This window comes from Mustela putorius, unplaced genomic scaffold, assembly GCF_011764305.1.
Source record: "Mustela putorius furo isolate JIRA1106 unplaced genomic scaffold, ASM1176430v1.1 tig00003858_pilon_pilon_pilon, whole genome shotgun sequence".
Classification (NCBI taxonomy): Eukaryota; Metazoa; Chordata; class Mammalia; order Carnivora; family Mustelidae; genus Mustela; species Mustela putorius.
Genome location: NW_025422010.1, coordinates 43,561,404 through 43,583,219, shown reverse-complemented (window position 1 = coordinate 43,583,219; position 21,816 = coordinate 43,561,404). Strand labels below are relative to the sequence as shown.

General features: G+C 36.0%; 1 protein-coding gene across 5 annotated transcripts in view; it reads right to left on the bottom strand.

Annotated features, from left to right (window-relative positions):
- Positions 1-763: 763 nt before the first annotated feature.
- Positions 764-21,816, bottom strand: part of SMAD4 (SMAD family member 4) — a 57,261-nt gene continuing 36,208 nt past the window's right edge. For 2 of the 5 annotated variants that reach the window (XM_045065632.1, XM_045065630.1), the window contains 4 exons: positions 19,650-19,860; positions 18,399-18,567; positions 8,860-8,998; positions 764-7,343 (listed from right to left, as the gene is read on the bottom strand). In XM_045065632.1, the coding sequence (XP_044921567.1) occupies positions 7,132-7,343; positions 8,860-8,998; positions 18,399-18,567; positions 19,650-19,860 (731 nt within the window). In that variant the 3' untranslated portion in view covers positions 764-7,131. Of the gene's footprint in view, positions 7,344-8,209; positions 8,323-8,859; positions 8,999-18,398; positions 18,568-19,649; positions 19,861-21,816 lie in introns of all 5 variants that reach the window. The other 3 variants (XM_045065633.1, XM_045065631.1, XR_006602128.1) reach the window with 2 other exon arrangements.

Sequence of the window (21,816 nt, the reverse complement as noted above, 5' to 3'; positions counted from 1 at the left end):
AAAAGGGTGAGGGGAACGATTACGGCAATTTATCCCAGTGAGATGATGGGGGTAGGAAGGATTGAAGGGGCTTTGATGAGGCAGGACATGGGATAAAGCATAAGGAATTAGGGGTCACGAGCAAAGGGCAGAGATGAATACATACAACTGCCCTTTATTCTTAAGTGCTTCATAAAGAAATGTTTTTTTTCCCCAAAGAATGCCAAGCTACCACCGCTTTCAAGTTCTAACCTAAAATAAAATACTATAAAACTTCAGGTCAGATGGGAACATAATAATAAACTAACAAACATCTCTAGAACTTATGTCAGCAAGATCAGAAAGAAAATATTGATTTCATCATGCAATTGATAGGACATTGCCATAGAGTCACCTTACTTGAACTCATTCCCACCTATCTTGACTCCCAATTCAGAGAACAGGGAGCTAGTAAGCTAATAGCTTTCCTTAATTCTTAGATGGGCAAGGCAGGGTCTCTAATTTTCGATGTCTGTCTCTCCTTAAGCATGGGCCTCATAATCCCTTAGCATCTACCTCTTCAACTACTATTTCTCCACCCTGTCCTTTTAGAAATGAGTAAAGAAAGGGTACTATTCTTCCATGGTCATATCTGACATGATGTATTTTCCATTTTCCATTTCAGTGGTCACAAAGCAGTGAAGGAAACTGTTGTCCTCAAGTTTGAGAATTCTCTAAGTGATTAGAAACTCTTTCCAGATTTAAGACATCCACAAGCTTAAGAAAAAGAATGAGCCCATAATGATTTAATTGGCTTTCTTTTTTAATCAAAAACATACTTTGTTACAGAGTTCTCAAGAAAGGTTCAACTATTTTTTAGCCACAGACTTCAACCAGACAAAAGTATACAGAAAGCCACAAAGGAACTACCGGAGCTTTAGCTGACCAGTTTTCCCAAAAGCAGAAGCTAAGTGTGGCTCTTCTCTGGGTTTTGGCATAGCTGCATTACTCTGATTTCAGGAGAGGAGACAGAGTTGGGAAATACCACCACCAAATCAGTCCCCAACCTCCAGTCACTTCATCCAAATGGTTCTGCAGCCCACCAGGTTTGCATCATCTACAAGCATTCATGCTGTTCCCTTAACTCACATGTCCAAGGCATTGGCCAGAAGAACCCCATACTTGGAGAAGTTTCTCAGGTACCTGTTTAGCCTTTTAACCAATCCAAGCCCATGAGTCCTTCTATGAATGACAAGCAGCCATGGCAATAGCAGTTGGTTTCATTCCTTCCTCTCCAGCTAGCACAGAGCTGGCCTCTACCAGGACTCCCCAACCCCCCACCCTTGACCCACTCCCAAGGAAGGCTCTCAAGGTCCTTGAAAAGCCAAGTTCATTAATTATACTTATCGAAGAATAAGGTGAAAAAGTACTCTGAAAGGAACACTCCACCCAAAAGTCTTCTAAACAAAATGCACCTAAAAAGAGCCAAGAATAAAGTAAATGATCATCCACTGGTATTATTTTCTTCTATCATATGAACCATCTTAACTGATGCTATCCAGAGGAATTTCCCTGTTTTGAACTTAAAAGAGATAAGGAACCAAAGACCAGAGATAAGAAACCAATGACCTCTAGTATCATCAGGCATTTATAATAAGTTTTCAATTCATTTTAGTCGGAAAAAAAAAATTACCAGCACATAGCACTTAAAAGGATGGTGTCACACACATACCCACCCAAAAAGTGGAATGCCATAACTCAAAAAAAAAAAAAAAAAAGCCTTGAGAAACCTTTAATAGAGATGACGGGAAAATAAAATGAAGGTTTTCCCCTCCTCTCAGCTTTTTTTTTAAGTTTTTATTGCAGCCCCCCAAGGTGGTGCTAGGCCTTTGGTTAAATTTAAGTCTCAAGAACATATTATGTAACTTCTTGTCCACTGGAGAATAATAATAAAATATTACGCCTAATCTCATTTGAATAATGTGGAAATAAGGAAAAAGCCCCCTCAAACAGCAGAGCAAAACGGAAGGAAGAAATCAAAGCCTGCTGCAAGGTAGGCAAGGTCACTTAAATTTCAGAGCTGGAAGGACACATCTAATCCAACTCCCTCATTTTACAGATGAGGCAACTGAGGCCCAGAGAAGGCAAATGACCTGCCCAAGGTCACACATCAGATTAGTAGCAGAGTGCAAGCCAGAGTGTACCTGGTGCCAGCCCAGAGCCACTAGTTTTAGCTTGAACAAGAACACGGGCTCTGAGATCTACTGTGAAAACTATCCACATCAATAGAGAGAAATGATTGTCTTCACCTCAGTTCTTCCTACAAGGGTGGGGGGAGGGAAGAAGGAGAGAGGAAGAAAGGAAGGAAAGAAACAAGGAAGGAAGGAGTATGGTTCATTCATTCATTCAAGTCTGATGTTAAAATCCCTGAAAACATCAGCGATTACTTTTAGCTATTCCTTAGGACAGGATATCAGACCCTCAATTTTCATAAAGGCACCTATAGGTCAAAAATATCTGGAGAGGAGGAAAGCCAGAAGATAGGGCTCAAAAGGGAACACCCGAACAAACAGAAACAACCCTCTCGTTTCTCAAGTTTATTTTTTGTTGTCCGTTTTTTGGCTGGTATTCTCTAGGCAATGGTACTGCTCTGACTACTGATGCTAATGTAGTGAGTCTTGTGACTCCAGTTTTTGTATGAGCAGGATTGAAGTGGAAGCAACAAAACCTTTCAAAATCTTTCAAAGGGTGGAAATATGAACAGGACCCATGTCTCCCTACCGCAGCTACCTGGAAGTCAGCAAAGCGTAAGGAAACAGTCTAAGCGGTCGGACCAATGAGACACCGAAGCACTGAAGAAGGCCTTTTCGGTACTTTACAGGAAAGTTTCTTAAGACCCATCCCAGTTTTCCTAGTGTTTTAAAGGTGGTTCTAGTAGGTCTAGTTATTTCGTTTTCTTGCCCAAGCAGCTGGTAAAACGAATCCGAAAGGAAAGAAGAAACTCTTAAGGGGAGGTACACATGAAGTGGTCGGAAGAGAATGTTGGAGGGTATGTGCATAAAAAAAAAAGTAAACATTCAAAAACCAGAGCAGTCTATGACCATTTAGTTTATCAAGGCAAAACCTCAGCAGCCTTGGACATCTACAAAGACAAAAGAAACATGCCTAGTATGTTCTTTGATATACATATTAAATAACTCCACCCCCCTCAAAATGGCTAAAATAAAAAAGGTTTACTGCTTAAATAAGGCAAGTTTGGATAATGCAGAAAATGCCATTCCACAGTAACAGCAGATAAACAAGATAAACAACCCAGTAGCATTGGGACAGACGCTAGGGACAAGACCAAGCTGAGGTTGCTTCTATGAATGTGCCCACTAACCTTATATATCCTTCCTGAAAGCTCTTAGGAGAAATTACCTAGTTGTCAGAAAAAAAAAAAAGAAAAGGAAAGGTTTACACAAAAGATTCTCAGAGCCTATCTTCTATAAACTTTCCAAAGAAGAATTTAGGCTACTATTTACAGATAGCTATCTGCGACAAGATGAGGTCTGCCTTTAGAAAGAAAAAAAAAAAAAAAAGACATTTCCTTCCCTCTAACTCCTTCTCAGAGTTACTGTAAAGATCAAGTGAAATAGTATAAGAAAAAGCTTTGAAAACTGAAAAAAAAATAAAAATAAAAAAGAAAGCATTTCCTCATGTTGTTATTATCTGCTAGTCTTAGCTCCATCTACTAAAAAGTTGGTAGGTGATTTTACAGGTAATTGCTTTCATGTACTCAGTTACCTCAGTAACTAAAATTCATCCGCCTAATCTGTTATCGTTAAATAAAATGCCAGTAAAATGAGTTAATAATGAAAGGAGCCAACCATAGAAAACTATCAACAAAAAGGATTCTGCCCTACTCAGAATAAAACTGCTTCTTCCAAACAACTCTAAAAAAGATCAGAATTATTCTAATTTTGCATAACAGCTAGTAACTATTAACCAGTTACCATCAAACCAGGAATAGAAATATTTCACCTCCACAGATGCATAAGGAGCACCAAGGGAAAATGTAAAATTTCCCTCTCCAGATGGGCAGAGTCAAAAAGATAACTACAATAAACTTTTAAAGTAAAATGTCTATCATCTGGAAGAGCATTTTATTTTGCCTTCAAAATTTCCATTACAAATATCCCCCTTAACACCATGCCCTTCCCCACAAAAATGCATTTTTAACTTTGAAATACAACACAGCTAATATGTCTTCAGTTTACCTGGATAATTAGAGTATGGTAATCCTTAAGCTAACCACCCAGCCTGTAAATCTACGATGATTACAGGAAGACTCGTGATAAGAGACCTATTTAGTGAGTAGGTCGACACAAATGAGCCATGCTTCTAGAAAAACAAGGTTATATGGCAGTGATTTACTATCATTATCTTTGTATACCAGGGGTAGCATACTATAAAAAATGAGACAGCTTATATCCCATAAAACAATCTACTCCCTGGAAAATAAAGGCAACACCATTAAGGATTCCCTTTGATAATGTACTGAAAGGCACTGGACCAAAATGGAATGGCCTCATACTGGATTATAAAGGTACTTGATTCAACTCTCACTCAGCTTTCAATGAAATTCAACATACTGAGATACGAAACAGCTAGAGAAAACCTACCCAGAACCATATCCTTATAATAATCAGATTCTGAGAACTGAGGAAACTATCCTACCCTAAAGTAGCTGTAAAATTTTAAACCTAGTGAATCTTGAGTCTTACTCATCAAAGATGACTAGCTCTAAGAAATGGAAATACTGTTTGACAACTAAGTTCTCAGAAATAACTGATCATTAACATACTAGTTGTGTTCTCAAAAGCAGGTGACTGAATCTAGGTACAAATATAAAGCAATTAATAACTAGAAGTACTCCTACATACGTAGTAACATTATGGCTCTTAGCAGAAAGAAACCAAGACAGGTGGCTTGGCTTCAAAGATAGACTTCTAAGCGAATATTTTCCACATACTTTCCCCAGATGACTAAACATGAAAACCTTGCCTAAAGGAGAAAAGGAGGTGATGGATGATATCATAGCACGCTAATGATCCTAATCAAATAATCTGAATTTTAAAAATCTCTCCCTTCACTCCTATTCTTCATCCACAGTAAAATAGACCTAAAGTCAGCAATTTCTAGAGAATGAAGATATCTTTTTTTTTTAAATCTGCCAATAAAACTTGAATCACCAAACATTTATAGATTAAAAGTAGGTCTTTAACAAAAGTTTTCTGTAGTACTGAAGAGCTCAAATGAGCCAGCAGAGAAATTATTTTAAAACAAAAGACATGTAGCTCGGAACAAGATCTATGTTTACATCACAGCAATAAGCAAACTCAGTGGTTTCCAGAATGGTCTTACAAAGAAGACCTTCTGAGCAAGGACATAGACGACTTACCCACTCAAGTCGACAGATGGATGACTATTATGCATAGTGCTTATCAAATCTCAAACTTGTCACACACCTTAAGAATCATTACATTTAAGAAGGCCCACCAAGCAATAAGTAAAAGGATCTCAAAGATAACCCTTGGTTTTATTTCACACTGTTTATCCTGTAGACAACCTATTTATCTTGTAGACAATCAGGCTTATTTTGCTACAGTAAAATAAAAGCTTTAAAAAAAAAAAAAACCCAACCAACCTATACTTGATACAAAATGTCCATGGGGAAGTCCTGGCAGAGTGTGAGGGAAACCAAAGCTGCCGGATAGTACTGGCTGCTGCCTGTCATTTAGAAGGTGTTCTGCTTCTGAGGTTTAACTCAAAAGTGCAAAAGAAAACAAAACTTTAAAAATCAAACCTAGAATTCAACTTTGTATGTTGAGATTCGGTTTTATTTATGCTACTAGCTAAGTAAAAAGCATACATATTGTGTCTGTGGTACAGTCAATACATTTGCAACTTTTCTACGTAAATTCTCTATACAAAGTCACTGCCAATTGATATGATCATTGATGGCAAAGGGCTTAGAATAACCAAAAGGTATAAAAAGTTTGCAGTCTTGCCCCAAGATACAAAAACTGAATTTTAAACAATGTCATAACATACATGATTTAAACAGTATACGAAAAAAAAGTCACACATCAAATCAAGTACAAAAATATCCAAACTACCTATTATGAACTGTAATGTTTCCATTATTCTGCACAGTATTTAACATAGAATTTAGCAGTTTCCAAAATACTCACTTTTAGTTTAAGCATTGCCACCTTTGCAGAACAGTGAGATATTAGGTGGAGTGACACTGCTTTTAGTGTTTTTAAAAATACAAAACCTTTCCTTATGAATTCATGAAGGAAAGAAACTCCTCTTCTAGGCTACTTAGTGACCAACCTTATGCCTAGAAATAGAGAAGAATACATCTACTGTATAACAGGGCAAGAGTATTTCTTGATAAATAGTTATCCAACAGGGATAACAAATGTTAATTTTAAATGGTATTTCTTTGTGGGGTAATTGAAGGAATTCTCAATATACACAGATTAGTGTTTTGCCTTGGCAAAAATAAAACTGAAGTTGCAAGACCATCTGAATTGAAATCATCTTCACTAGTTTAACTTGCAAAAAAATATTCTGGATAAAAGGTTATAATACATTACTATCTTATTTTTTAAACACAGAGTGAAGTTGCTCTTGGTAAAATTAACTCACCCACATGGCACAATATTTGGAGTAAAGTATGTTCAACAACAACAACTCGCACACAAAATAACATAGGTGAATTAACTTTGAGAACTTCTCTCCTTTAAAATCAGCAATATTGAATTTATTCTGTAGAATAACACATGTATCAATGTTCTGCATATAAAAGACTCTAAGACATTTTAAAGGGCTAAATTTTCCAGCACTGGAATGATTCCTTCATACATAACTGGTGAGGATTTAATAAGAATGTGTTTTTCCTGATCTTCAAGCTCTGAGCCATGCCTGAAAAGTTCTAAATAGAAAAAAAAATTGTTTTAATCCAGTTTCTGTCTGCTAGGAGCAAGGCAGCAAACACACTTTTCAACCCTTTATGAAAAGATAAAGCAGAACAAAAGTGAAATATATCTTCGGATTATAAACAGGATTGTATCTTATAGTCCATCATCCTGACAACGTTAAGGGCCCCGACCGTGAAAGACCTCAGTCTAAAGGCTGTGGGTCGGCAATAGGCATGGTGTGAAGCACTTCATCTAAGAGCTGGAGGGCCCGGTGTAAGTGAATCTCAATCCAGCAAGGCGTTTCTTTGATGCTTTGTCTTGGGTAATCCGGTCCCCAGCCTTTCACAAAACTCATCCTGAGTATGCACAAGCGACGCAGGTCATCAACGCCAATGCCGGCAGCCGCTGACAAACCTAACGGAGAAGATTGGAAGACGTCAGAGGGACAGGCTGGGTCTTCCATCCTCCCTACACCTTGTTAACAAAGTGACCAACCAGCTTTACTTCATGCTCCCCAGCATATAACTTCTCTGTCAAAGTGCCAAGAAGTACGTGTAGATCTACACTTCATCAACAGGGACTGAAAGCTTTCGGTTAAGACAATGCACATTCCACACGAGTCTTCTAGCTACCAGCAATTATAAAATAAGTTACCACAATCCACCAACACCCCATCTATTTTTCTCTTTAGAAGGAGAGGTGAAGGGTTAAAAAAACAAAAAACAAACAAACAAAAAAACCTTGTTTTTAAGAGGCAGCACATGTCCACAGATTGGTTCTAAGAACCTTACTGTCTGTTTGAACAGCCTCATTCAAAGTAAGACCTGACTAACTGGGAGACAGTTAACAGCCCTGGTTCCGCTAAGGATTTCTTGGGTGACCCAGAGGATGTCTGTCTCTTAAGTTCACAGTGTCCCAGAGATCCCATGCCATTACTCAATGGGGGCAGTAGTTAAGAATGAGAAATTTAACAATAGCTCTGGACTCTTTAGTAAAAGCATGTTTATAACATCAAAACTAGCAAATTAATGGTTTGGATGCTCCAATTATTTAAAAAGCCAATTCTCTAACTGGATATGTCTTATCTACCTCTACACTGTAAACTCCTGAACATAAGTCACAAAGGAGATTCTGCAGCTAATTTTCCAGTCAGAACATACAGTCATATAGTCAATCTCCACTCATCAGTATCACAGTGAATCTAATGGGAGGCGTCTGCATGTGCTGTAGAGAAACCTGCAGGGCCACTGCAGTTTTCTTAGCCAGTGTGATTTGCTTACCACACTGAAGAGGTTAAGAACAGGGGTTGAATGAATCACTAGTTATGCCTTCAGACGTGGAAGATGGGTGCCACGTGTTTCCATCATAAAAGTCTATAGTCAGGAGTTTAACTCTGCAGTAAAAAATTCCCCATCAGTGTGAAACCTGGCACACAGTTCAATTTTACCCTAAAATTAAAAAAAAGTCTACAAGTTATCAAAATACCACCCTCACTTAGTTTTCTCTCCATGCTTAGCATACTTAAAAAAAAACTTGGAGAAGTACCTAATTCTGAAATTGAAATATGCTTTCCTTCTAGAATAAAGCCAAGCACGTCAGTGATTACAACCCACCCTTGCTGGTGAGGTAAGAATTAAAAGCATCAACAACAACAACAACAACAAAATAACAGGAGATTGAGCGATATAATCTAACAACAGCCCCTTTGTCCTTTATCCCATACTCCCTTTTTGATACAGAAAGAATGAAAGTAGGGTCCTAGACAAAGGGCAACTATTACAGAACAGTTTTTTAGTTCAAAAATGTTATTATCCCAATAAAAAAAGTAGTTTAGTTTTCTATTATTGCCTAAAGTAACTAAGCAACTGAGTGAATCAAGATAAAATACCAGCTATTACACTTTAAGACAAAAAACTGAAAGCATACTTACTGATAGCTGGAGCTATTCCACCTACTGATCCGGGGCCAGGGATGTTTCCCGCCACAGCTGCCGCCTGGGCGGCGGCTGCAGCCTGTGCAGTGGCCGCCTGCTGCTGCATCTGACGGTGACACTGACGCAAGTCAAAGACCTTGAAACAAAGAGCATTAAGTTCAATGCTAGGAGTCCATCAGAAATGCTGCCACTGCACATCAAAAACCAATGCACGATTTATTTAAAATTCATAGCTCCACGCAGCCCTAAGGAAAAAATTAATTTAAAAATCTAAGTTTTCATGTAGAGTCTAACTAGTGGTTAGAAAAAGGGACTGGAGCTCAGCACGAGGCACAGTTCACTATCAGGAGAGTTCTGGCTGCCGCAGGCCTCTCTGGCCTTTATCTAATTCAATGTGGGTCAGTCATTGTCCCTATGAAAAAACCCCACCCTTTATCCTTTATTCATAACCAAATTGTTGAGAGTGCTCTTTAGGCTGAATTGATGGTCTTGGTCATGTGCCAACTTCTTTATCATTCTAGCTATTTGGAAAAGTGTAATAAATGGCACTGTCACTATTTAAGAAAGCAACTAGACTTTTTAGAGATGTACACTTCAGTACGTAGGAGCAAGGTAACAAGATATCTAGGACTTGTTTTGAAATACTTAAGAAATAAGGGCACCTAGGTGGTTCAGTCGGTTAAACATCCAACTCTTGGTTTCTGCTCAGGCTGTATCTCAGGGTTCTAAGATCAAGCCCCGCACTGGGCTCTGTGCTCAGCGTGGAGTCTGCCCGGCCCTCTTCCTTGGCTCCTCCCCGCACCCCTACCCCAACTCTTTCTTCTCTCCCACTCATTAATAAAAATTTTTTTTTAATACTTAAGAAATAACGAAAAAAAGGATGGATTAAACAAATGTAAAATTGTAACAACTACTGAATCTCAGTGATGGATATACAGGATGTCACTAAACTAGTTTCTCCACTTTTCTGTTATGTTGAAAAGTGCTCATAATTTAAAAAAGTTTAGCTTTGAATCATATCACTAATATCTGCTAATTACATGGGCTAAGATTCTTAATCTCTCTGGAGCTTCAATTTTCTTATCTATAAAATGGGAGTGCTAAATGTACATGCTTTTTCACAGAGTTGTGGTAAACTTAGCATAATATACAGTAAGCTGTCAAAAATGCTACCTAGTATTTTGGTTTCAGCCTCCCCTGAATTATTTACCTTTCAGGACAACAGAAGGAGTTCGTAAGTAATTTCAGGGTTATTTACCAGCCACACCAAGAGCACCAAGGGCTGGTATACTGAGGAAGGGACTGAAACTTTTATCCTTATCCTCATGAAAGTACTGACATGCTCTTTAAGTAAGCAATAAGTTATGAATGACAAATCCTATAATCTTTTTTCTAGGAAAAAAACAACTTCCCAAAATAATGTATTTGCTTATATTTGCTTTTTCAAAAAGCACTGAAAGGGATTTCTGGGTGGCACAGTCGGTTAAGTGTCCAACTCTTGCTTTGGGCTCAGGTTGTTATCTTGGGGTCGTGAGCCCTGGGTCATGCTCTGAGCTCAGTGGGGAGTCTCCTTGAGATTCTCCCTCTCCCTCTCCCACTCATGATCTAGCTCTAAAAAAAAAAAAAAGAAAAAAAATCTTCTTTTAAAAAAAGCACTGAAATATTAACAAGCAGAATGGTCATCTACAAAAGCCACAAGAAACAAAACAGAGTGGAAACAGGCTGCTCAACGCAAACTTTTTATATTATTTTAATTTCTGAACCATGTGAATATATTCCTTATTCAGAGAATACATTAAATTATTTTAAAAATCCTCTTAGTAAATGAAATCTTGCCATTTGCAATGACATGGATGGAACTAGAGGGTATTATGCTGAGCAAAATAAGTCAATCGGAGAAAGACAACTATCATATGATCTCCCTGATATGAGGAAGTGGAGGTGCAACGTGGGGGGTTTGGGGAGGTAAGAAAAGAATAAATGAAATAAGATGAGATCAGGAGGGAGACAAACCCTAAGAGACTCTTAATCTCACAAAACAAACTGAGGGTTGCCAGGGGGAGGGGGACAGGGAGAGGGTGATTGGGTTACAGACATTGGGGAGGGTATGTGCTATGGTGAGTGCTGTGAAGTGTGTAAACCTGGTGATTCACAGACCTGTACCCCTAGGGCTAATAATACATTATATGTTTATTAAAAAAATTAAAGAAAATTTTTTAAAAAGTGAAGGAAAAAACAAACAAAAATCCTTTTAGTATGCACAAAACCCAGTATGAGCAAGCACAATTATCTTTAACCAAAAAAAAAGAATCATCATCATCATCACCATCAAATAATGCATAACATGCAGCTTTATCAGATCAACAAGCTTGGAACCCAAACCACTAATTTTCAGATGCCTTAAAAATAAATTCTGATTGTCTTTAATCATGGTATTTGGTATTAAGAAGAACACAGAACTATCCTTTCTAAATTGCAATTCATATTCTTATTTACTTATTTCTCTATTCAACGTTGATCTTCTAGCATCAATGAAGGACAAAACTTATACTATCTCATTCTCTGAAGAGGTATGAATTTGTCAAATATATAGGTATTACCCTGCCAAACTGTAGTTCAAAAAGACTGCAGGACAGAAAGCATGAGAGTCGGGTCCAAAAATGAGAAATCTCACAATGCCCAGAACAGGAAGCATTATTTTTTCAAGATTTCCCAAGAGTCCATTAGACTCTGAACTTTTCCACTGGGCTCTGACCTCTCAGAAGGCATTACACCCAGACAGTACAAAGCAGGAACTCAAATATTTGAAAAGCCAAACAGTTCTACAACTACGTTTTATTAAAGAAGGAAATTAATAAACTTTCTATTTTAGAGCAGTTTTAGGTTCATGCTAAAACGGAGCAGAAAGTAAAGAAAGTTCTGTCCCCACTCAAGAACAATGTCCCCTGGCACAGTGATACATTTGTTCATTTGTCCTAATTGATGAACCACACAAACACATCATCACCCAAGGTCATAGTTTACATGAAGTTTCACTCTTGATTTTACATATATATATATATGTGTGTGTGTGTGTGTGTGTATACATATATATATATATATATCTCTCTCTCCAATATTGTAGTACCATAAAGAGTAGTGTCAATGCCCTAAAAAATTCTCTGTGCTCTGCCTATTTATCCATCCCTCCTTTCTTATCCCTATGAAACTCCTGATCTTACGGTCTTCATAGTTTTGCTTTTCCAAGATGACATATAGTTGTGTTTTACATTTAGGTCTTTATAACCACTTTTAAAAAATTGTTTTAACCGGGGCGCCTGCATGGCTCAGTCATCAAGTGTGTCTGCCTTTGGCTCGGGTCATGATCCCAGGGTCCTGGGGTCAGGCCCCACATTTGGCTCCCTGCTCGGCAGGAGGCCTGCTTCTCCCTCTCCCACTCCCCTTGCTTGTGTTACCTCTTTTGCTGGGTCTCTGTCCAATAAATAAATAAAATCTTAAAAAGAAATTGTTTTAATCATCACTAACCAAGTATGGTACCTATATAATCTTACTCTCTGGGAACAGGGAATATAACTAACTTACAAATTCCTAGGGTTCAAATATGCTCTCAACATACCCCCACTCCCCACCATGAATAACCAATAGATCTTCACACATCAATTCCTTACAATATGTTGTAAACAATCACAATTATGAATGTCTTAACCTAAATCTAGGCTAACGCCAGCTACAATTATAGTAGCCACAAAAATGAAATTTTAAAATATTATCACTTTTATCTGCAGACGTAGAAATTATTTGTTAAGCACCTCAGCAAATCCTTCCACAGTAGATTATTTATGTAATTAAAGCACTCAAACCAGAAAATTTATAATTACTGGCTATACTGCTAAGAGAAACCTGGGTCGCCTCTCTCTATATATCTGATCCATTAAACCATAAGAGGTTTTATCTGTTATAGCAGATGGCAAAATGAAGGCTATCACTGAAATGCAATCATCTTCCTTTCAGAATCTGACTTAGTTGTTGGTAAAGACAACTCAATTCAAAGGATCCAAAGGTTTAAATATTCTTTTGCACTCAGATTCAAAAGATATTTCTTCCTTTCTTGTTTGGTTTTTGTTGTTGTTGTTGAAGATTTCATTTATTTGAGAGAGAGAGAGAGAGAGAGAACATGAGTGGGAGGGAGGAGCAGAGGGAGAGTGACAAGCAGATCCCTCACTGAGCACAAAGTCAAACGTGGAACACATGACCTGAGCTGAAGGCAGACAACTTAACTAAGCCACGCAGGCACTTCCATAAGATATTTCTGATCGCCATTCCTGACTTAATCACTTTAATTTATTTAAGCGTGTTTCCTATGGTTACTCTCATGTAAGTTTATTACAAACCTATTACTTAACCCACGTTAGTGTCTTATAAAGCTCAATGTGAACACCTTCAGGATACTGTCTTTCAACCAGTCAAAATTTTAGCATTTTGCATATATAAGGCTTAATTATAATACTCTCAGTTTAAATCAACACCAAAAACTAGAAACCCAGAAAGAGAAATGGGTAACTGGTGTTGTTATATTGGGCATTTGAACACAAGACTTCATTAAGAATTTATGAAGTTACTGGACCTAGAGGTAAGAATCACAATATATGGCAATTGAGAATCAATTTAATCAATCCGAAGGTTATTAGGATTATAATAACCTTCAACCTAGCCTACCCGTGGTTTAGAAGCATCCCCTAACATGTATGTGTTCAAAAATAAACCTGACTCAGCATCAGAGAAATGTAAATCAAAAGCCAGCACAATGACTCACACCCACTAGGATGACTAACATCAAAAAGACAGATAATAACAAGTGTTGATGAGACTGCAAACTGAAACCTTCCCACACTGATCAGAATGTAAAATGGTTAAACCACTTTGGAAAACAGTTTGGCAGTCCCTCAAAATGCTCAAGTTATCTCATAATCTAGCAATTCCACTCCTAGGTACATATCCAAGAGAAATGAAAACATACATTCACATAAAACTTGTACACACTAAAGTTCATAGTAGTATTATTCATAATATAGCCAAAAAGTGGAAACTCTTTATCAAGTGATGAATGGATAACAAGATGTGGTATATGGAATATTATTCAGCCATTTAAAAAATGAAGTAGAGATACATGCTATGTGGATGAAGCTTGAAAACATTATGCCTAGTGAAAGAAGTCACGTAGGACCACACTGTATGAATTCATTTATAAAAAAGGTTCTGAATAGGCAAATCTGTAGAGAGAAATGTAGATGAGTGGTTGCCTAGCGCTGAGGGAAATGGGGGGGAGCGGTTGAGGAATGACAGCTAAAGGGTACGCAGTTCCTTTCCAGAGTGGTAAAATGTTATTTAAATGGATGAATTACATGGTATGTGAATTGTATCTCAATATCTCAATAAAGCTATTAAAAAACCTGACTACCCAGTAGTAAACACCATAAAACAAAACAGATCTTACTTTTGAAAGCAAAACAGCAAGGCCACTCAGAATTCAAACATCTGCTTCACGTAAAGCTTGTAAAATGCCATTTCATTACATCAGATTTTCATGAATGTAAGGGGACTATGACATCATGAAAGATGAAGGGAAAAAAATTAACATCTTAGTAGAATGCCCCCCCCCAATTTAGTTCTAGCTTCTTGGTTCATAAAATAAAAGAATGGTTCTTCAAAGCTTTATTTTCTTCATTTTAACTAAAAAGAGAAAAATATGTTTGTATGTGCATGTTTAGGGGGTTAGGGGGAGGTATATTCCCAACGTGTGGGTACTACTCCTTCCAGAAGTTCATGTTATCTGAATATAATTCATCTCAGTATTATTATCTCTGGTGGTAATATGACAATTTAAACAGCACTATACAGATCCTTTAGTTACTACTGCCTAAAAAATTCACAAATGAAGAAAATGTCAATGGTTATCTGCATCTCTTTCTTTCTGGCTAGTAAGATTCTTCTGAACAATAATAACATGCTTGGTAAACATATAAGTCTTTTTAAACCTTAAAGAGTTATTATAACAAAAATGGTATGCTGTTTTTTACTCCACTAAAGTCTCCCACAAGACATTTATTGTTCATGGCAAAAGCCTGAGACTACTATAAAAATCTACCCATGACAGTGTTTTATCACATGATTTTAAGTCTCATACCTCAGGAGCTTTTCAAGAGCCATCTGTACCAAAATAGAGAGGTTACATTTATTTGAAAATCCTTGAAATCACTTTACTTACACAAAATTCCACATTTTTAAACCAAATGTTATAAATATGACCCTACATCAAATAAATTTGTAACTACCATCTGACACATAGTATATAATCAACACTCTAGTTCTTTATACATTCACTGTAAATTACACAATCCAGAGATTTCCAAGTCAAGATGGATGAGTAGGTATGCACGAACAGCTTCTTTCTCTGCTAAGAGCACAAAGGATAGAAAAACTATTACAAGTATATATTCTTCAAGCCAATAGTAAAATTCACATGGAATTTTCACATGGAAAGAGCAGTCAATAGCCAAAAGAATCCTGAGAAAGGACAAAGTTGGAAAACTCACACTTCCCAATTTCTAAGCTTACCACAAAGCTACAGTAGATCAGTACTGTCATAAGAAGATACACATACAGATAGATAGACAGATATAGATATAAATATATATATATATGATCAATGAAACAGAATTGATAGCACAAGGTCATTCAAGGTCAACTGAATTTCAACAAAGGTGTCAAGATAACTCACAAGGGAAAGAATAGTTTTCAACAAATGGTTGTCAGAACAACTGGCTATTCTCATTCAAATGAATAAAGCTGGATCCCTTCCTTACATCGTACACACAAATTAACTCAAAATGGAGCACAGATCTAAATTAAAGAGCTAAAGCTATAAAATGCTTAGAAGAAAACAAGAGTAAATCTTCATGACCTTAGATTAGGCAATGGTTTCTTAGAAAAGACACCAAAAGCAAAAGTGACCAAAAAATAGCTAAATTGGACTACACCAAAATTAAAAATTTTCATGCTGCAAGAAAGTGAAAGTGAAGGATAAGCCAAAGAATGGCAGAAAATATGCACAAATCATGTATCTAATAAGGGACTAATATCCAAAATATATAAAGAACTCACACAACTCAATAATAAAATGACAACCCAATTTAAAAATGGGCAAAAGATCTGAACAGATATTTCTCCAGAAAAGATATACAAATGGTCAATAAACACATGAAAAGATGTTCAATATTATTAGCCATTAGGGCACATTAAAACCACAATGAGATGCTGCTTCACATCCACTAAGACAGCTAAAATAAAAAAGATAACAACAAGTGTTGATGAGAGTACAGAGAAACTGAAACTATCATATATACATTGCAGGTGGAACTGTAAGATGGCATATAGCCACTTGGGAAAACAGTCTAGCAGCCCATCAAAATGTTCAACACAGAATCAACCCTATGATCCAGCAAATCCACTCCTACATATATATCCAAGAAAAGGAAAACAAACATCTACCTAAAATCCTATATATGAATGTTCAGAGCAGCATTATTCGTAAGAGCCAAAAAGTGGAAATAATCCATGTGTCCACCTACTGATGATGGATAAACAAAATCTACAGTGGAGAGCAGGAACTAAAGATAGGAGGTACTTGGGGTACCAAGACCAAAAAATGATGTAGAGGTTAGTAATTCAACTTCTTATAGTAATCTGGAAAACGACAAGAACCAGGCTCTTTGAGGGCTACAACTGCGTACCTGCCCATGAATTAAGTGCTAGTAAAACACTTTGACAGCTAATTTGGAAAATGTACCTAAGAATAAAATTCTTGCCCATGGCAGAGCTAAGCATCAGAAACCTATGTAATAGGAATTAGGCCCTGTGTATACCTGGAGATTGGAACTCAATTTCCTCATGGGACAAAATTCCTCTACCTCCTAAATATAAGAACTGGTTCTGAGATGTGGATCTCAGGGTGCCAGACTAAGACAAAACTGCCCTATAGGGAGAAGCAATAACAGGGAGGAAAAAAATTAAAAATAAAATGAATTCTCTCAAGGCAAATTTGCCAACCAACATAAAATAGACTGCAAAGCGTACAAGGAAATCTAACACCACTTAAAAATAACAATAAAGCACAAATAACTAAAATTCCTTGTGGAAAAACTGGAAAATGCAAATGAAGATAATTCCACCTCCCAGAGACAATTCCTGGTAAGACATCATGTACATGATTCAAGACTTGCAGGTATATATATAAATGAATACAAATATCCTTGATATTATTTCTTTCATAAAAATAAAATCACATTCTATATATTAATAATCAACATTTCCACATCATAAATATCCTATCAATAAATGTATTTTAATATTTTATTGTTCTAGTCTATTCCACTGTTCTAACAGATCAACACTATAAAGATTCTCTATTGTCAAGACTTTCAATAGGGAATTACTATTAATTTTGTTAAGTGTGATAAACAGCATTGTGATTATGTCTTTTAGAAATATTTACCAATTAGTCACTCACACGAGAATATTTTATGAATGAACTAATATAATATTTGGAATTGGCTTTAAATCACTGGAAGAAAAAGGTACAGTGGTAAACATAAAACAGACTGATACAATGCTGATGACTGCTGAAGCTGGATGGTGAGTACATGAGGGTTTGTTATTTTTTTTCATACTTGATATATTTCAAAGTTGTTTTAAAAAGAAGATCCCTGTATTCTTTAACTGAATGGCAGTAACTAAAAATGAGAGTTTGTTGTTGTGAGGCCATCAAATGATTATATTATTTGTACACTAAGTAATTTCCTGGGAATAAGTGATGAGTTGCAGTTAATTTCACTATTTTACAATGGCCAAAATGAAGATGCTTAGAATAACTGTAAAAAATCTGAAATTAAAAATACATTTAGGCTTTCTAAACCCAACTACCTTTCTTTCAAAAGCAGTGTATGTTATAAATTAAAATTGAAATGAGCTGAATGAATGATAAACACATGAGATTTAATATACAAAATGATAACAAATAAAACTCACTTAGTGTACAAAATAACATTTAAAAATTGGTATTGAAGAATTTTTCATTTCTCACGTTCTTACTTTGAAAAGTTATTAATTTTAGAATTCTCCTCCGTACAATCCTGAAGACTGGCTAAGATAAATTTCTAGAGTCTGATTTTTACCTATTATGTATCAAAGGAATACAAACTTGAAGATTTCACTCAAAATTTTCAAGAGCCTGTGTATTACTCTAAAACATTTAACAAATTTATTAATAAAACATTAGGGCATGAATACAACCATAAAACTAGATATAGCCAATCACGTCAATATATGCCCCAAGAAATGTGTTTTATACACAAACATAATTTCTGATTATTTAACACATTAAAAAGATATTTTTCTTCTCCTCCCACCTCCATCTCAATTTTTTAAACAACAAATAGAGCTTTCTAAGTCTAAAATGTTTGAGTAAAACTGCAACTAACCTTTATGTATGCACTTGGGTAGATCTTATGAACAGCATCTCCAGGTGCACGCCCAGCTTCTCTGTCTAAGTAGTAACTCTGCACAAAGACTGCATGGTCGCTAAGGCACCTGACCCAAACATCACCTTCACCTTTACATTCCAACTGCACACCTTTGCCTATGTGCAACCTTAGAAAGAAAAAGGAAATTACATTTTGTTTTGGAAGTATTTAAAGGTAAGTTTCAGTTCAGATTATACAGCATACCAAATATATTTTTTTAAATAAAAGATGTTATATAACACCATTACTGAAAGATACCCATTGTTAACATTTTTGTGTACTTCCTTTTTTAATATCTCACTCATAAAAAATAATGATGAACATATATATAATGCTTACTATGTACCAAATATTTAATATAAATTCTCACTTAACCTTCAAAATTTAGTAAGGTAAATACTATTATTCCCATTTTATAAATGATGAAACTAAGACATATAAAAGCTTATAGCTACACTGCCCAAATCAACAGCTACTAGCTACAAGTGCTCATTTAAATTACAGAATTCAGTTAATCACATGAGTCATATTTTATGTGGGGAGTGGCTACTGCAGTGAACAGCACAGATATAAACTGTTTCCTTCATCACAGAAAATTCTATCAGACAGTACTGGCTTAGAGAGTAAGTAATTTGCCAAAGTCACATAGCTAGTGATAGAGCTATGATTATGTACTTAAGCACACACAAATGTCCTTAAAGATCTGAGATCTTATAATACTGAAAACTATGCATATTTTCCTGTAATATTTCATGTTAAGCCTTTACATTTGCTATATAAACTTTCAATTAACACTTTAATACATAAAAAAATGAAGGTTCATAAAAATTTACTTAACCATTTTCCTATTTTTATTTTTCCAACATTATAGATAATACTTGCAGAAACATGTCCTCATTTTACATTTCCTCTCAAAAGACTTATAGAAATAATATGATAAGAGAAAATAAACAAATTGGTTTCAAACTGGATACCAAAAGGTCTATTACTATTCAAAATATAAAAACACCACTAACTTAAAAGGCCATTTTAATCATATTTTAAATAACATCTGTAATTACAATGCAATGCTTATGAATTCTGAATTTTCAAGATGACTTTATCTACATTCAAAAATCTTATAAATGTACACAGAAAAATGTAACTTTGAATAAATGACAAGGTACCATGTTCAAGTTTTAAAATAACTAACTAAACACTCAACAATACCTTGCTCTCTCAATGGCTTCTGTCCTGTGAACATTGGAGAGTTGACCCAAGCAAAAGCGATCTCCTCCAGAAGGGTCCACATATCCATCAACAGTAACAATAGGGCAGCTTGAAGGAACCTTAAATGTCTCTCCTACTTGAACATCCATTTCAAAGTAAGCGATGGAACACCAATACTCAGGAGCTACAAGAGGTAAACAGGAGAGAACACCTACCCATGTAAGATAGATATAAGGCATTCATGTTCATTCCCTAAGACAAAGCTTTTCCTAAAAGAAAGCATGAAGGAAGGGGAAAGGCACATGAAAAGCACCCAAAAGAATTTGATCAAAATGATAATCCATTAAAAAGTAGACACTTCCATGTCTTCCATTTTTCAGCTCAGTACCTGAGCATTCTTGAAACTCTAGTCATTTTTTAATGGTTCTTACCTCAAAGGACTCAGCCAACTAGGAACTTAAAGAACAGAAGTAATCAGATTCTAAAATATTTTATCACCATGTTTCATTTGACTGTACATGTTTTCTCTATATAGTCTGAACTTTTTTTTTATTTAAACACACTGACTCTAAGACATATTCCAGGTAAGTGTTTTTGAGCAACATCAATTGATGACATACTTTTATAGATCCCTAATTCAGAGAAAGGGCATAAGCAAGTCAACCATCCCAGACTAGAGTCAAGATTAATTATACTCCACTATACAGTTGCTGTGAGCAGGATTCTCAACTGTCTCTTGGGTGAAAGGTCATTTTTCCTATCTGTATTTTTAGTGAAGTCAATTCATGTTAACTACTACAATTTTAACTTTGCAGATGTATTTAGTGTATTCATTTGAACAACAATAAATGACAAATAACTTGGAATGACTGGATGGGGAAAGGCACTACTATCTGGTATGGTTTGCAAATAGAGTCAACCAAGTATTTCTAATTCTCATTTGAATACAAATATTATTACATAGAGATAACATACATGGAAATTATTTGATTTTCCTTTTTTAACTAATTTAACAGATACACAGAAAGTCCATAGGAATTATTCTAGGCACAACATACACAGCAGTAAATAAGACAGCTACTGTCCCTATTCTCATGGTGACACAAAGGCAGACAAATAAGGAAATAAATAAATAAGATGACTCCAATAATGATAAACACTGTGAAGAAAATAAAATGGGGTATGGAATAGAAAATGATTGGAAAGAATCCTTTAGACTAGATGGCAGAGGTACATCCTATCTGAAAAGGTGAAATTTGAAAGACCTTGTATTTATATAAAGACTGTGAACAGAACACTTCAAAAAGAAAATAAATGCAAAGGCCCTGGAGTAAAAATGAATTTGGCATATTTAAGGGGAGAAAAGGCCAGTGCCACTTGTTAGAGAATAAAGTTTTCTGCTGACAAACCAATTACTTATCTGCATCTCAATGTGCCCTTTATGAACTTTGACTAAACTAGAATTTGCAGCAATAAAACTTTCAACAATCTGTAGATACTTAAAATGACAAGTAGATCTTTCAAACTTCTAAAATATCTTAAAATTAAGTATGACCGATACTTAAAATATATTTTAAAAATCCTGTAGGGGCGCCTGTGTGGCTCTGTCAGTTGAGCATCTGCCTTCAGCTCAGGTCATGATCCGAGGGTCCTGGAATCCAGTCCCATAGCAGGCTCCTTGCTCAGCAGGGACCTGCTTCTCCCTCTGCCTACCACTCCCCCTGTTTGTGTTCTCTCTATGACAAAAATAAATAAATAAGAACTTAAAAAAAAAAAATCTTGTAAAATCTGGGGTGCCTACATGGTTCAGTCAGTTAAGTGTCTGACTCTCCAGTCATGACCTTAGGGTCCCGGCATGGAGTCCTGCCAAGTCCTTCTGGCTCCTTGCTCAGTAAGGAGTCTGTTGTGCCTCTCCTTCTGCCCCTCCTCCCACTTGTGTTCTCTCTCTGATAAATAAATAAAATCTTTTAAAAAAAATCTTGTAAAAGCTATGTATTTAATTGCTTTTCAAAATGTTGTCAAGTAAGAAAGGGTTTTCAATGAAGAATTAATAAAACCAACCACATGAAAATGGTGATTCAAAAACAGCAATTCAAATGTTCTGCTACAGAGATGAAATCAACTAATCACAAATACTTAACATTTATTTTAAATATGTTTGGTTATC